At 33.0% G+C, this 16,942-nt stretch overlaps 1 protein-coding gene across 7 annotated transcripts in view; it reads right to left on the bottom strand.

Moving 5' to 3' along the window:
- Window positions 1–2,893: 2,893 nt before the first annotated feature.
- Window positions 2,894–16,942, bottom strand: part of LOC145307393 (toll-like receptor Tollo) — a 104,638-nt gene continuing 90,589 nt past the window's right edge. Inside the window, exons 17-22 of one of the 7 annotated variants that reach the window (XR_013875441.1) lie at window positions 6,233–6,861; window positions 4,729–6,016; window positions 4,425–4,551; window positions 4,086–4,225; window positions 3,493–3,808; window positions 2,894–3,112 (exon numbers count right to left, since the gene is read on the bottom strand). Coding sequence is in view for 1 of the 7 variants with exons in the window: in XM_080149809.1 (XP_080005935.1) it covers window positions 3,639–3,808; window positions 4,086–4,225; window positions 4,425–4,551; window positions 4,729–6,016; window positions 6,233–6,861 (2,354 nt within the window). In the remaining 6 variants the exon portion in view is untranslated. Of the gene's footprint in view, window positions 3,113–3,492; window positions 3,809–4,085; window positions 4,226–4,424; window positions 4,552–4,728; window positions 6,017–6,232; window positions 6,862–16,942 lie in introns of those variants that run through there. The other 6 variants (XR_013875443.1, XR_013875444.1, XR_013875442.1 and 3 more) reach the window with 6 other exon arrangements.

Below are 16,942 nucleotides of genomic sequence, written 5' to 3'. Positions count from 1 at the left end.
TTGTTAAGTTTTATTAAGATTTGTCTATTGTTTGGGGTGCTAGTTCGATTCCTAGATTTAAAAGTTTTCTTGATTTTCTTTACTCCTATTCTAGATAGACGGCTGATATTTTAGGGATTAAATTTACAAATCCCCACAAAGTTTCATTAAGATTTGCTAATTGGTTGTGGTGCTAGATCGATTCCTAGATTTCCACATTGTAAATCATAAAAGGTTTCGTGATTTATTTATTTTTATTTTGTATTACACTGCTCTAGTTTATTCTTGATGTCATCCTTTTTTTAATAAATATGTTTTAGGGTGAAGAATCTTTGCATTTCAGACAGACAAAAGGACATACAGAGAAAAACACTATTGGGTAGTTTCACTATTATAATTTAGAAATGAGGATAGGGCTCATTTGAATTGATCTCAGCCATATGATAGTACAATAATAATTGTTAAGGTTTCGTGATTTTTGCAGTTTTTCTGGCAATGACGACATTTTATCTAACCCTCAAACTGATTTGTATTTGTTGGTATACTGGTACCCAAAGTTTTTAATAGATAATTTCGAACAAATGAACATTAACACTTTTAGAGTGTAAGAACTGAATAATCAGTATATAAATGTATAAAATTTCGAACCAAAATTGTAAGTAAATTTGTTGAAAAACTATTTAAATACATTATAATGTTTAAGGACATACTTACATTCTTAGGACTTGATTATAGAGATGATTTGCTTATACACATTGTTGTCCTAGGAATATTCCGAAAAATCAAATCAATTGGATAATTAATATGCATAAAAATTAACATGTTTAAAATGGACATACGGACATTCTGGTAACGATCATAGAGTTGTTACGCTTTCTCTATTGTACCTAACAAGTACAGGAATCACTATGCAAAGTTTGAAAATTATAGGACAATTCTAATATGCCTAAATTGACAAAAAGTTATGGACGGACGTACAGACCTACTCTAATTATAGAAAAGCTTTACTTTTAAAAATCAAATATTTTTCAAAAAAAAATCTTCCAAAAATTTTATGAAAAATCTACCAATTAATTTTAGGATCTTTTTAATATTCAAAATAGAATATACTTCTACTATAAAATGTTTGGTTTACTTTGTTTGGTCTTTCTTTTTGTTACTATTTATGGTATATCTCTTCATTAAGGTAAAATAATTTAATATGGAAAATGGTTATTTATGGCTCGTTTTATAGACCTGGAATAAGGAATAACCAACAAGCAAAATAAATCTAAAATAAAATTTGGGGGGCAAATGGAGAGGTCGTCAATTTTTCAATGTGTTGCCCCCCCAACAACAGCTGAAAGACACGCATAGGTTTCATGACTTTTTTCCTAGTTAATATTGTTATACGATACTATACTTGATTTTTCAATTTGGCTGATAATCGGTTCTAATCCAGTGGATATTAATCAGTTTTGAAACCATAGGAACTGAAATCCTCTTTCTTTGATAGCATTGCAGGAAAAATTTTAATTGTCTGTAAACAGATGGACCGAAAATACCCAGGTTTAGAATAGCTGTGCTACTAAACAAGGATGACAACATCCATAAAAGCAAAGCTCTGAAATTGATGGACAAACTAACATTAACACTGCAGAGTGTGAGAACTAAATAAGCAGATTATTATTGCATAAGTATAAAAACAAAATTGTGAGTAAAGTTGTTGAAAAACTGCATAAATACATAAGGATATACTTACATTTTTAGGACTTGATTATAGAGATGCTTTGCTTATAACATTGTACCTTGTTGGAATAGGAATCAGTATTCTAAAAATCAGATGAATTGGATAATTCTAACATACAAAATTTGATGTCAAAAAGTAAAAAATCAACATGTTTAAAATGGACATTTTGTTAATGACTATAGAGATATATAGTATTGTTATATAATATTCCTTGAAGCTGATTTACTATGTCTAGCTACTTTGGGAGGGTACATTAACCCTGTGGTTCTATCCAGTATCCAATACAACATAAATTATAGATGAACTGACCAATAAACAAAAGTGGAAAAAGCAATCTAGTCATAATAATAATAATAATGTTCTATTCTGGTAAAACAAAACATATCATGGCACCTCTGTTGAAACAGAAAATACTATGGCACCCCTGTTAGCAGCGTTGCGGAGCCGTTTGATTTTGAAGCGGCTCCGACCCAAAATGAAGAAACACTCAACATATTTTTTTGCCAAGTCTATTTTTGACTTTTGAAGGTTTTAAAAGTTAAACTTTAAAATTAATAAAAAACTCTGTGTTTAGCTAACCCGGAGCCGTTTTTTAACAAAAATTGCGGCTCCAGCTCGGCAAAATATGGCGGCTCCCGGCTCCACAACGCTGCCTGTTAGTGTACACTTCCGGTTATGTAAAAACAGCTGAGATGGGTCTTCTAAAGATAAAAATACATATTTGTTCATGTTTACATGTCGTTTGAGTTAAAATCAATTAGTTATCAAACCGCTATTGAAAATCACATAAAAAATCTGTAATACAATGTCATTGAATTTTAAGCAAGAATATAACAAAAATGTTATATTGTCGCGGCATTTATTTGTCTTGAAACATATACTTTTATCTTTTGAAAACCCACCTCTGACAGAAATGAGATGAATTCTTTAAGTTAGGTATCATCAGTAGTTAAAAGGTATTCGTGATGGAAATAAATAATTTTTTTTGCAAATTAGTTTTCTTTCTTAAATTCTAGTAACTAGGAACCTGGCGAGGTCATCCTGTTAAAAGGCTAATTTTTTCTTAGACTTTAACAAAGCATTAAAAAAGACCAAATTATAATTATAAATATCCCATTAAATTAAATAATAGCAAGTTTTATGCTCCGAAAAATCTGAAATAAAATTTACATAAAAATAAACAAGTTTAATAGGTAACTTTATTTATAAAAATAATAATGATACAAAAAAAGGATAAATTTACTAAAATTGGTTAAACACATAGGTAGGTAATTCTTTTTTAGTATAAAATATAAAACTAAAATACATTAAAAATTCACAGCCTTTGAATGTATGTACACTGTATAGACCCACACTTCATTTCTATAAAAATTTAGTTTAAAATTTCCAATTTTTACCAGACCACTGACATATAACTATACAAGATGTGTAGATTTCATATCCAACAAAATCTAATTTCTAATTTCATTCACTAGAAGCTTAAACTTATCAATGATAACAAAAACAAAAATTTATATCTTTAAAATCTTTATAGAGGTTTTCATAAAACAACTCTATATATGATTTATTGGTTACTAAATTTGTATGACCTCAGCAATGCAACTGATATAATGGCCATTAATTAATTCCCTTTAGGAGTTATTTAATAAAGAACTTTACAAACATGTTCAGAATGTAAAAATATTAATCTTAGCTTTACTTATCATGATTAGGCGGGAACTCCTAGAGGATGACAATTGAATTAGATTTCATTAGAATTTCCAGTTACCAGTTATAAAATCTACCCATCTTGTTTAGCTAGAAGATTGTTAAGATTGGGTATTTCAGACTAAATTTTTACAAGTACCGAACTGTGGACCAATAACATGTTCTGTCTCTGTCTGTATCTGAATGAATATTTGTCTGTCTGTTTATTTATTTGTCTCTGTTTCTAAACAATATATTCTCCTTGGTCTCCAGACAGAAGACGTTTAGCTGAGCATGTTGAGTTGGATGGAGTGTGGGAGCCATGGTGATGCTGATGATGGGCAGTAGCGCTCCGGTTGTTATGGTGCAGGGCTGGAGGTTGTAGACCTGCATCCAGTACATGTGCTGGAAAACCTAAACAAAGTAAACAGATTTTACAAAAGACATTAAAACAGACGTTAAAAATGGTTCCTATGGCTGCTATGTCATAAATAGTTAGAGTAGGGGGAATGCCTTGGCCTGTAAACATGCACAACTCATGCACTGTTAGGACTTCTTAGACAAAGTTCGTGCAATCAAAGGGTTGGTTGTCTGATGGATGTCACTTAACCTGATATGTTTTGGTGTCAAGAGTATGGCATCCCATTACAAGCAGATAATGCTCTGGAGGTAAGGTATCAAGTATAAGTACCTGGACTAGATCTGGCTGCTGGCTGTCCTGCTGCTGCGACTGGTGTGGAGGAATGGTGGAACTGCAGGTGAAACAGGTTTGCTGTAGCAGCAGACGGAGGTCCTGGATCCAGGGTGTGGTAGATGTGATTATTGTCAATACTACAAATAAGAATTTTAATTATTTTCAAGATATACATACATGCACAAAAATAAACAACAATGTCCAAACACCCAAGAAAAAAGCTTAAAACCACCACAGGACCAGAAGGTCTAGAGCCCAATTAGTGCAGCGGTTACAGAGATCTTAAGCTTCAGACAGACAGACATCAAGCTACTATGAATTAAAGATATTATATACCTGTGGTAGGTGTGCTCCGAGCCAGCAGTGCCCCCACCACCAGAGACAGCATACACAGAGTGGAGGGGGGACACAGCAGTCATTGTTGTTGTGTCTGTACTGTGGTCTGTCTCTACACAATTATGACCTAAACACAAACATAAAATTAAATTCTATTTACCTACCAAAACAAAAATAAAAAAAAGAGGTAACAATCAGTTTCTCTGTAGGAAATTGGGTCACATTTTAAAGAAGAAAAAAAACAAGATCTATAGCTTAAGACAGACAGACATCAAGCTACTTTGCTTTTTCAATAACATTTTACCTGAGTTGATGTAGTTTGTTGCCAGCAACTCTATCCTGGCAGGATAAGGCATCACAGGTTGGTACAGGTTGCCTGCCGCAGGGTTCTGTTGTTGTTGTTGCAGGGTTCCTCTCATAGTCACAGACCTGTGGAAAGTCAGGTACACAGGTTCTGGTAGAAAATATCTCAGTTTGCTCCAGAAGTTGGGATCCTGCCAGTGGACACATGGTGAGTCTTCTCTAAGGTTTCTCAACTCCGGTGCTGCTGACAGCAGGTCATCAACAGCATGATCTGCATCCAGCTGCTGCTCAACCTGGATGAACACAACCTTAGTGTTGTTGTCTTTGATGGCCTTCATAAATGATGGACGGATGTTGACCCACTGGGTGGCCAGGTACGCCCTGCTCAACACTATAACAGCTCTGGTTGATGTCTCTACAGCTACTGACACTGTGTCTGCCAGTGGTGTGGTGGGAGGAAAATCTCTCTGGTGCAGGCACAGCCTGTAGGAAGTGGCACCATGCTCCAGGTTGGCCGCCAAACTGCCCTCCACAAGGTCACCATCCTCTGGAGCATAGCTGATGAAAACATCAAAAAGTTTATCATTTGATGTAGAGTAGACGGAGCCTGCATTGTTGTCACTGCATGCTCTGTCACCAGTAGCTGTACCAGCAATAGCAGACATGCCTGAGACAGCTGTACCAGCAGCTGATCTCCTTGTCTTGGACACACCACCAACAAACCATGATCTGATGGTCTTGCGGAAGGTGAAGGTGAGCAGGTAGCCAATGACAAGAATTAAAACAACCAGCAGGACACTAACAAGTATGGGTGTATAGTCTGTGATACTGCCTGTAGTTGATACAGTAGTACCACCACCACTACTAGTTGTACTTGGCTGGAGAACTCCTGATGTTGTACACGCTACAGTTGACATTACAGACAAAGCTTCTGCACCTGCTGTTGTCACACATTTGACAGAACTTTCTGTCAAATCCACAATTTTGCCAGCAAACTTTTGCCTGAACTGTAGAAAAGGCCTAACATATTCACACTCACAGGTCCATGAGTTGCGGCCCAGGTATAAATGACTCAACAATGGATTATTCAGCTGCCAGACTGGGAAGCTTGTCAGCAAGTTGCCATCCAGCCGCAAGACTGTCAGGTCTCTCAGCCCTGCAAATGTTTGTGCAGCAATGCTGGTTAGAAAATTGTTTTGTAGGTACAGCTGTTGAAGCTTGGCCAGGCCTGTAAATTCATTTCCTGCCAGAGTCTTGATCTGATTGTCCTCCAGATGTAACACTGACACCTAGAAAGATAATTTATAATGTAAATATTTAAGCCTCAAAAAAACCTTAAGATAAAAAAAAACAATAACCAAAAACGCTACTGACAGCTGTTCATAGTGTCCTTGCTTAATTAAACAATATATATCAACAGACAAACCACTGAAGACCACTCATATGATATACAAATGACAAGAAAGTATTGATAAAGAAATTATTTCTGTATGAAAATATCTTACCTCTGTTAGCCCTTCAAATGAATAGTTGGTTACTCTGACAATCATACTGTTATTCAAATACACAGCTCTCACCCTCCTGCGCCCAATAAAGCCTGGATTGGCCAGCTCTGTCATGTTGTTGCCGTCCAGGTAGACAGCTGTTGCATCCATGGGTATGAGCGGGGGCACGTCCATGTGACCACGACCAGAGCACTGGATCACATTGTTGGTCCATGAGTTGTCATGATAGCAGGAGCATCCCTCTGGGCACTGCATACGACAGTCACAGGCAAAAAAGTCGCAGCAGTAGCACTGGGGGATGCAATGGGCATCGTACTCACACACAAACTGGTCACTGCGCATGTGCAGCAGGGGCACACTGCTGCTGCCATTTTGTTGTTGGACTGTCACATGGTTGTTGTTGTTGTAGCTGCTGCTGTCTTGTCTTGGCGGGGGGAAACTGGAAACTGGGGAGGAGGACATGAGGAATGAGGAAGACGAGCTGGTGGTGGAGCACATAATTGTATCAAGGTCCAGAATTCTGGGGTAGGATCCTGTGCCTCGCAGTTGGTTCACATTTTTCAGCCACTCTAGCTCACAGTCACAGGACCAGGGGTTACCACCCACCAGAAACTCAGGGGCAGACTCGCCTGAAACAGGTAAAAATGAAATAGAATGAGTGAGAGAGAGGGAGAATGAGATACGGGGAGAGAAAATGATGAGAGAGTGAAAGAATGAGAGAAATAGAAAGATATAGAGACAACAAGAAATTTGTAGCATTTTGATTTCTGGGAAATAAAATTTTTCTTATAAATAACAAATTAGTGTGTGTATTTTATCTATAAAACAATAAGGAGGGGGAGGGAGGACACCCCACTACCCACAAAAAAAACCAACTGCAAAGCCTCTGTAAAAATATCCCCCCCCTCAATTTTTAAAATAAGTTTTTAATTTTATCAGAGAGTAAATTTGAAAATAATTTTTTTTTGATAATTTCTCTGTAAAGAGGACTATCCACGAACGAGAGCACATGATTCTAAGTACCTTCCAGCATTGATCCTAAGTATTTTCTTTCAGAATATAATAGGACACCATATATTATTTATATATTGACGAGAAAATTTATGTTTCACCATGTTTTTTTAGGTATTTTAATTGATTTTGAAAACTTTTATGAAGCGAATTCTTTTAATAAAATGGATATTTGATGATACATATGCGAATACTCGTGTTAAATAGATTGTAAATTAATCCATATTAGCATTAATTTAAAAATACATATGAGATATAGTAAATGTGCTTTTGACTTTTTTTAATTTTTATCATTTGACAACATGGACAATTTAAGACACCCCGAACTCAACAAAACGTTTGATAGAAATTTAAGGAAAAATGGTGGACATTTTTTTACTTTTCTTCAACTTGAAGTGGTGAAACGTAAATTTTCTCGTCAATATATTAATTATTGATAGTGACCTATTATATTCTGAAAGAAAATACTCAGGATCAATGCTGGAAGGTACTTAGAATCACGTGCTCTTGTTCGTGGATAGTCCTCTTTAAGAACAATTCTATATAGGAGGGGAATTCCCATTACATCCATTATTCCTTATTGATATAGGAATCCTTTTACAAAACTGAACATTGCTTCTACTTCAGTCTAAATGACAGAAATTATGTCAATTAAATTTAAGTACATATTTAAAAAATTAAGTAGTGCTAAATAATTCAGTGAATTATATTTTGTGAAGGTTTTTATAAATAAATATTCACACAACCTTCGAAATACCATAACAACAATCCCTCCACAAAAAATTAAAACTTTGAAAGAGAAATGTTTAGGTTGACAGACCACCCCCCCCCCATTAAAAAACACGGCTGTTTATTACACTAGTTCCCAAAGATTTTTTTGGCTTAACAACCTTGGACACTTTTATGGAATTTTTGGTTGGTTCAATTAGTTGATTGTCCAAACATTTCAACCACTAATTGTAATCTAAAGAAGGGGTTATTTTGTGTATCAATATTGGGGATGTACATCAATTTAACAGCCATTGTCTTCTCCCTTTAGATTCCTGTCTATCTGGCATGAGATTAACATAACTAGTTTAGTTTACCCCCCCCCCCCTCCCCAACATTAACACAAGAAAATAAAAAAGGTATTAGAGGTGTTTTAGAAAATAAACAAAAAAAGAGTTTCATGAATAGCAAGTACCTATCAATTATTGTTGCAACAACGATAACTTGGACAACAAGGTATAATATCTTAAGCAGATCATCTCCTTAGTCAAGTTCTAGAATATCCTTCAACATTATACTGCATTCAAGCTATTTTGCAACATATTTAAATACCATTTGGTTTAGACTTTTAAATTTGTATTATGCTTATGAAATTCTTAAATGTTTGTTCTACTGTCTAAATTTAAAGCTTGGTTTTTTATGAATTATTTATTCCTTTGCTTGGCTTATTTTTAGCTGGTTTGTGTTTGAACTATTTGAAGAAGCAGGCTAGCTTGGACAGTAGAGAGGGGAGGGGATTTTTTTGGTTTAGAATTAACCAAAAAGGCTACTTTTTTAAGGATAAGACATTGAATGATAAATTGATATACCTCACCCAATGATGCAAGACAAAATTACCCCCTTAAAATTATTGGTTAAAAAGTTTGGAACCAACCAATCTAAAGTTTTAGAGCCAATGTGAATTTGACCCATACTTCTTCCCTGGAAAAATGGCATAAAACCTGCCTGTAACACACACACACATACACATTCAATTACTTTATAAGAAAAGCTGGCTCTGAATGTCCTAATCCAAATAAATTTCCTGGCACCCAAAAGCTAATTTCCAAAGCCATAACAATTATGGGTTTGTGTGTGTGTGTGTATGTGTGAGTGTGTGTGTGTATGTGTGAGTGTGTGTATATGTGTGTGTGTGTGTATGTATGTAAGTGTATGTGTGTGTGTGAGCGCTTTTAAGTATGAGGGGTTGCGCGCATTTATGTGTGTGTGTGTGTGTGCTCGTACGTGCAAATGGTTGCGTTTGGGTTAGAGGGGAGGGGGAGGGAGGGAGGGGTTGTAACTTCAAAGCAGAGTAGGACATTTAACTATTTCATGGAGAGACAAAAAGAGAGAGAGAGAAAGAGAGAGAGAGAGGGAATGAGAGAGAGATTGAAAAGTAAGTTCCTCGTTCGCCTAACTGCAATCTTAAAAGGATTTTTGAATTGTTCAGTGACGTATTAATACAGCCCTAAATCCCAGGGATCTACAGGGATAAGACAATGGCCGATAATTTGATGTACATCCTCAATGATGATACACAAAATAATCCCGTCTGTACATTTTAAAATTAGTGGCTGAAACGTTTGTACACTCAACTTAATGAATAAAAAAAGAAAATAACTAAAGCACACAAATAAGAAAACGTTATTATAAAACTTGGGGGACTAGGGTAATAAACAACCCATTGTCTCATCTTTCCCTGCCTAACACCAATGACAGATACAATTTTAATGTGCCACTTCTGTAAATTATAGATTCAAAAACTGCTAAACCAATATGGTTCTCTTTTACAGCACTGGTCGCCGGAAGGAAAAAGCAGTTTTTTGAAAGGGGCTATCTGAGATTATTACAGAATCTGATTTATACATATATAGACTAGTGAAAAATGCAAAAAACGAAATCAAAAGCGTTCCTTCTTGGGAGAAAATCCGGGAAAATGATTTTAGCTATTTTTAACCTAAAATTCACATTGGCAAGCATGCAAAAAATATAAAGACATTTTAAAAATGTCATTGCTCAGCACCTAGAAGTGGTAGAAAAATGCTACGCATACCATTGGAAAGCTCATAACCTCTAGTTTTCATAAATGTATATAACGTTTTTGTACTATTATTAGTTTTTGAGCTATCCTCTAAAGTATACTCAAGTTTTAAAAATGCAGTTTTTTCATGAATTTTAAGTTTGATACTAGTTACACAAACCTTTTTAAAATTATATTGCTTAGCACTTAGGAGTTATATAACTATTTTATAAAGGTACATTTGTATATTTTGGGTAATTTCAATTTTAGCTTAATAAAAAATTGTCTTTGAAATGCGTATAGTTTGTAGTAAGAACCAAGGAGGGAGGGCGGAGTTTATACACTTATAGGAAATGAAATGCAGTATAAAATTTTGCCCTGGATGTTTTTGGGCTTGTTGTTATAGTTATTAACCTTATTTTTTTTGTAAAATTACATGATTAAATATACAAGTAAAACTTTGAAAATTAAATTTTGGCACTTTCCTTCTAGGGGCTAATGGGGTAAAACAGCCCCTAAGACACTAAAATCTAATGTCTGAGCTTATTTTTAGAGATATCAAGCAAATTTTTTTAATGTAAACCTTTTTTGCATAATTTAGCTAGGTAGCCACTAAAGATTTCATTTTGGCACTTTCCTTCTTGGGGCTAGTGGGGTATTTCACCCTCCAACACACTAAAATTTAAGACTTGAGGTTTTTTTTAGAGATATTAAGCTGATTTTTTAATGTTAATTTTATCACATAATTGAGCTATGTTGCAACTAAAGATTTCATTTTAACACTTTCTTTCTCGGGGCTAGTGGGGTAAAAAACAACCCCAAATTGTTAAGTTATAAAATACAGGGAAGGGGGGGGGGGAGTTTATACACTTTTAGGAAATTAAATTTAGTATAAAATTTTGCTTTGGATGTTTGGGCTAGTTGGTATAGTTATTAACCTGATTATTTTTGTAATCTTATATAATTAATTATTAATAAACATTAAGTTTGACACTTTCCTTCTAGTGGCTAGTGGGGTAAAACTTTCCCCAAAACTACTAAAAGTTTAAGTTCTGGGCTTATTTTTAAAAATACTGGGCTGATTTTTTAAAAACTTTTTTCTTCAAATAATTTAACTAAATAATCACTATAGATTTCAATTAGGCACCTCTTTCAAGGACTAAATTATTTTTTTCTATGATTTGAAATAAGTTTTTATTAAAGTTCAACATGAAATCTTTGAAAATAAGCTCAGAACTCATAATTTTTGTATTTTAAGGGTGTTTTACCCCAATAGACTCTAGAAGGAAAGTGCCAAAATGAAATCTGTAATAACTCCTTAGTTCAATTATGTGAAAAATGTTTACATTAAAAAAATAAGCTTAATGTCTTCAAAAATAATCTCATATCTTATAACCAATCACATAGTAGAACCAACTTAAAAAAAAATAACTATAACAACAAGTCCAAAACAGCCAGGGCAAAATCTGATACTGACTTATAATTTTAATATGTTTTAGGAAGCCCCAAGAAGGAAAGTGCCACATATGGCTACATATTTATATTATGAGAATAAATTTTAAGTTAAAAAAATTATCTTAATATCTTTAAAAATAGGCTCATAACTTTAAATTTTAGTGTTTTGGAGCCCTGAGAATGAAAGTGCCAAAATGAAATCTTTTGTGACTACTTTGCTAAAATATGTCAAAAAAAAATTACATTAAAAAAATTAGCTTGACATTGAAAATGTCCAAACATGTTAACATTAAAAAATTAACTTAATGTCTTAGAAAATAATCTCATATCTTATAATTTCAGTGTCTTGGAGTCTGTTTTACCCCACTAGCCCCTAGAAGGAAAGTGCCAAAATTAAATTTTTAGTGTTTTACTGGTGAATTTAATCATATAAAAGATTTTTCAAAAAGAATCCGGTCAATAACTATAACAAAAACAACCAGGGGAAAATTTTATACTGCATTTCATTTACTAGTGTATAAACTCCCCCCTCTCTCCTTGCTTTTTACTAAAAACTATACACATTTCAAAGCTTAAATTGAAAGTACCTAAAATATACAAATATACCTATATAAAATAATATATATAACTCCTAGGTGCTAAGCAATATAGTTTTAAAAAGTTTTGTGTAACAAGTATCAAACTTAAAATTCAAGAAAAAACTGCATTTTTAAAACTTGTGTATACTTCAGAGGATAGCTCAAAAACTAATAATAGTACAAAAACGTTATATACCTTTATAAAAAATAGAGGTTATGAGCTTTTCAATGGCATGCGTAGCATTTTTCTACCACTTTTTCTACTAATTTTCTACTGCATTTCATTTCCTATAAGTGTATAAACTCCGCCCTCCCTCCTTGGTTCTTACTACAAACTATACGCATTTCAAAGACAATTTTTAATTAAGCTAAAATTGAAATTACCCAAAATATACAAATGTACCTTTATAGAATAATTATATAACTCCTAAGTGCTAAGCAATATAATTTTAAAAAGGTTTGTGTAACTAGTATCAAACTTAAAATTCATGAAAAAACTGCATTTTTAAAACTTGAGTATACTTTAGAGGATAGCTCAAAAACTAATAATAGTACAAAAACGTTATATACATTTATGAAAACTAGAGGTTATGAGCTTTCCAATGGTATGCGTAGCATTTTTCTACCATTTCTAGGTGCTGAGCAATGACATTTTTAAAATGTCTTTATATTTTTTGCAGGCTTGCCAATGTGAATTTTAGGTTAGAAATAGCTAAAATCATTTTCCCGGATTTTCTCCCAAGAAGGAACGCTTTTGATTTCGTTTTTTGCATTTTTCATTAGTCTATATATGTATATATCAGAATCTGTAATAATCTCAGATAGCCCCTTTCAAAAAACTGCTTTTCCCTTCCGGCGACTAGTGACAGGGTAGCTTCATATAGGTGAAGTGAAGGTTTATAACTATTTTGGGGGAGGGTACCACCACCATCCCAAGATAAATCTCCATGGAAATATATAATATATATTTATATACAACAAGACACAATGAGAGAGAGAGGGGACAACGGGCTGTTTATTACACTAGTCCTCAAAGTTTTATAATAACATTTTCGTATTTATTGGATTAACAGCTTTGGGGACTTCAGAGTGAATTTTGTTTGGTTGGCTTATTAAATTGGGTGTTTAAACGTTGCAACCAATAATTTTAATCTACAGAAGTGGTAATTTTTATATTTCATCATTGATGATATACATCATTTTATCGGACATTTTGTGTATCATCATTAGTGATGTACATCAATTTATTGGCCATTGTCTTATCCCTTTAGATCCATGGAGAACACCATATAATACGACTATGAAACTATATAATAATATGAGTTACTAAGAGAGATCCTTGTGGTACTCCATATAATATCTCCTACATGTATAATACGACTATGAAACTATATAATAATATGAGTTACTAAGAGAGATCCTTGTGGTACTCCATATAATATCTCCTACATGTATAATACGACTATGAAACTATATAATAATATGAGATACTAAGAGAGATCCTTGTGGTACTCCATATAATATCTCCTACATGTATAATACGATTATGAAACTATATAATAATATGAGATACTAAGAGAGATCCTTGTGGTACTCCATATAATATCTCCTACATGTATAATACGACTATGGAACTATATAATAATATGTATTTATATACAACATGACTAACTAACCTAAAGATAGGAGTGAGTATAATACGACTATGTGGAACTATATAATAATATGTATTTATATACAACATGACTAACTAATCTAAAGATAGGAGTGAGTATAATACGACCATGTGGAACTATATAATAATATGTATTTATATACAACATGACTAACTAACCTAAAGATAAGAGTGAGTATAATACGACTATGTGGAACTATATAATAATATGTATTTATATACAACATGACTAACTAATCTAAAGATAGGAGTGAGTATAATACGACTATGTGGAACTATATAATAATATGTATTTATATACAACATGACTAACTAATCTAAAGATAGGAGTGAGTATAATACGACTATGAAACTATATAATAATATGTATTTATATACAACATGACCAACTAACCTAAAGATGGGAGTGAGTATAATACGACTATGTGGAACTATATAATAATATGTATTTATATACAACAGGACTAACTAACCCAGAGATAGGAGTGAGTATAATACGACTATGTGGAACTATATAATAATATGTATTTATATACAACATGACCAACTAACCTAAAGATAGGAGTGAGTATAATACGGCTATGTGGAACTATATAATAATATGTATTTATATACAACATGACCAACTAACCTAAAGATAGGAGTGAGTATAATACGACTATGTGGAACTATATAATAATATGTATTTATATACAACATGACCAACTAACCCAGAGATAGGAGTGAGTATAATACGACCATGGAACTATATAATAATATGTATTTATATACAACATGACTAACTAACCCAGAGATAGGAGTGAGTATAATACGACTATGAAACTATATAATAATATGTATTTATATACAACATGACCAACTAACCTAAAGATAGGAGTGAGTATAATACGACTATGTGGAACTATATAATAATATGTATTTATATACAACATGACTAACTAACCTAAAGATAAGAGTGAGTATAATACGACCATGAAACTATATAATAATATGTATTTATATACAACATGACTAACTAACCCAGAGATAGGAGTGAGTATAATACGACTATGAAACTATATAATAATATGTATTTATATACAACATGACCAACTAACCTAAAGATAGGAGTGAGTATAATACGACTATGTGGAACTATATAATAATATGTATTTATATACAACATGACTAACTAACCTAAAGATAAGAGTGAGTATAATACGACCATGAAACTATATAATAATATGTATTTATATACAACATGACCAACTAACCTAAAGATAGGAGTGAGTATAATACGACTATGTGGAACTATATAATAATATGTATTTATATACAACATGACCAACTAACCTAAAGATAGGAGTGAGTATAATACGACTATGTGGAACTATATAATAATATGTATTTATATACAACATGACCAACTAACCCAGAGATAGGAGTGAGTATAATACGACCATGGAACTATATAATAATATGTATTTATATACAACATGACTAACTAACCCAGAGATAGGAGTGAGTATAATACGACTATGAAACTATATAATAATATGTATTTATATACAACATGACCAACTAACCTAAAGATAGGAGTGAGTATAATACGACTATGTGGAACTATATAATAATATGTATTTATATACAACATGACTAACTAACCTAAAGATAAGAGTGAGTATAATACGACCATGAAACTATATAATAATATGTATTTATATACAACATGACCAACTAACCTAAAGATAAAAGTGACAAGGCTCATAGCCAGGGATCTAAAGGGATAAGACAATGGCTGATAAATTGATGTACATCCCCCCAAATGATGATACACAAAATTATGACTTTTGTAAATTAAAAGTAGTGGTTGAAAACTTGAAACGGTCAGACATTTAACTTAATGAACTATCAAAATTCCATAAAAGTCCCCAAAGTTTTCTGATTCGTTGGTTTAACTACTTTGGGGACTGTACTTGAATTTTAATTGGTTGTTTATAAAGTTGAGTGTGCAAACGTTTCAACCACTAATTATGATCATCTATTATATTACATAATTTTTTGAAAATTGTTTTGTCTTATCCATTGAACTCCCTGCATTATACGGACCTTAGGCTGTTTATTACACTAGTCCCTGAAAGTTTTATAATAATAATATCTTATTCGTTGGCTCAACAACTTTAAGGACTAAATATTGAATTTTGATTGGTTGGTTCATTAAGTTCAGTGCCTAAACGTTTAAACCACTAATTGTTATCTAGAGAATGGGTAATTTTGTGTTTTATCATTTGGGATGTACATCAACTTATCGGCCATTGTCTTATCCCTTTAGGCTTTAGATCCCTGCATTGCAATCTAGTAACATATTCTGGCCAACAAACAATGCAACGGATCAAATTATTTTTAAAAGCGAAGCTTTTCTGTAAATAGGATCTGTCCGTACGTCCGTCCATACATAACGGATGGCTCCTTAATGTTAATTAAAGGCTTGTTGGAATTGTCATATCAATTTCAAACTTGGCATGATGATGCCTGCAATAGTTAGGCACAATCCAGAACTCTTAGAATTCTGTATTCAAAACATATAGGTATTATATTTTCTGATTTTTGAAATAATGATTCCTTGGACAACAGGGTACAATGTTAAAGTCAAAGCATCAAGTTCAAACTAGGGATCTAAAAGGATAAGACAATGGCTGATAAAATAATGTACATCCTTAATGATGATACACAAAATAACCCCTTCTGTAAATTAAAATTAGTGGTTGAAACATTTGAACACTCAACTTAATTAACCAACCAATCAAAATTCACCAAAGTAGACCCAAAGTTGTTAAGCCAACCAATAAGAGAACGTTATTATATAAAAGTTTTTTTTAAATTGGCACCCAAAGTTTTTTTACATTGATACCCAACCTTTTTTTAAAAATTGGTACATAAAGTTTTTTACAGGTATCCAAAGTTTTATTACATTGGTACCCAAAGTCTTATTACATTGGTACCCAAAGTTTAATTACATTGGTACCCAAAGTCTTATTAAATTAGTACCCAAAGTTTTATTAAATTGGTAGCCAAAGTCTTAAGTTGAGCTATATTGATGAAACACTATAACTATGGCTAACAAGGTAAACAGTACTCGCCCCTTCGGGCAAATATACCAATCTTATTATTATCAAGCAAAGCATGGCATAAAAACGTCTGTCCGTCTGTTCGTTCGTCATTTAAAGCACGGGTATAGTCCCTTT

This window comes from Acartia tonsa, chromosome 15 (genome assembly GCF_053477335.1).
Source record: "Acartia tonsa isolate MP-2025a chromosome 15, ASM5347733v1, whole genome shotgun sequence".
Taxonomy (NCBI): domain Eukaryota; kingdom Metazoa; phylum Arthropoda; class Copepoda; order Calanoida; family Acartiidae; genus Acartia; species Acartia tonsa.
This window is presented reverse-complemented; position numbering and strand designations above follow the sequence as displayed.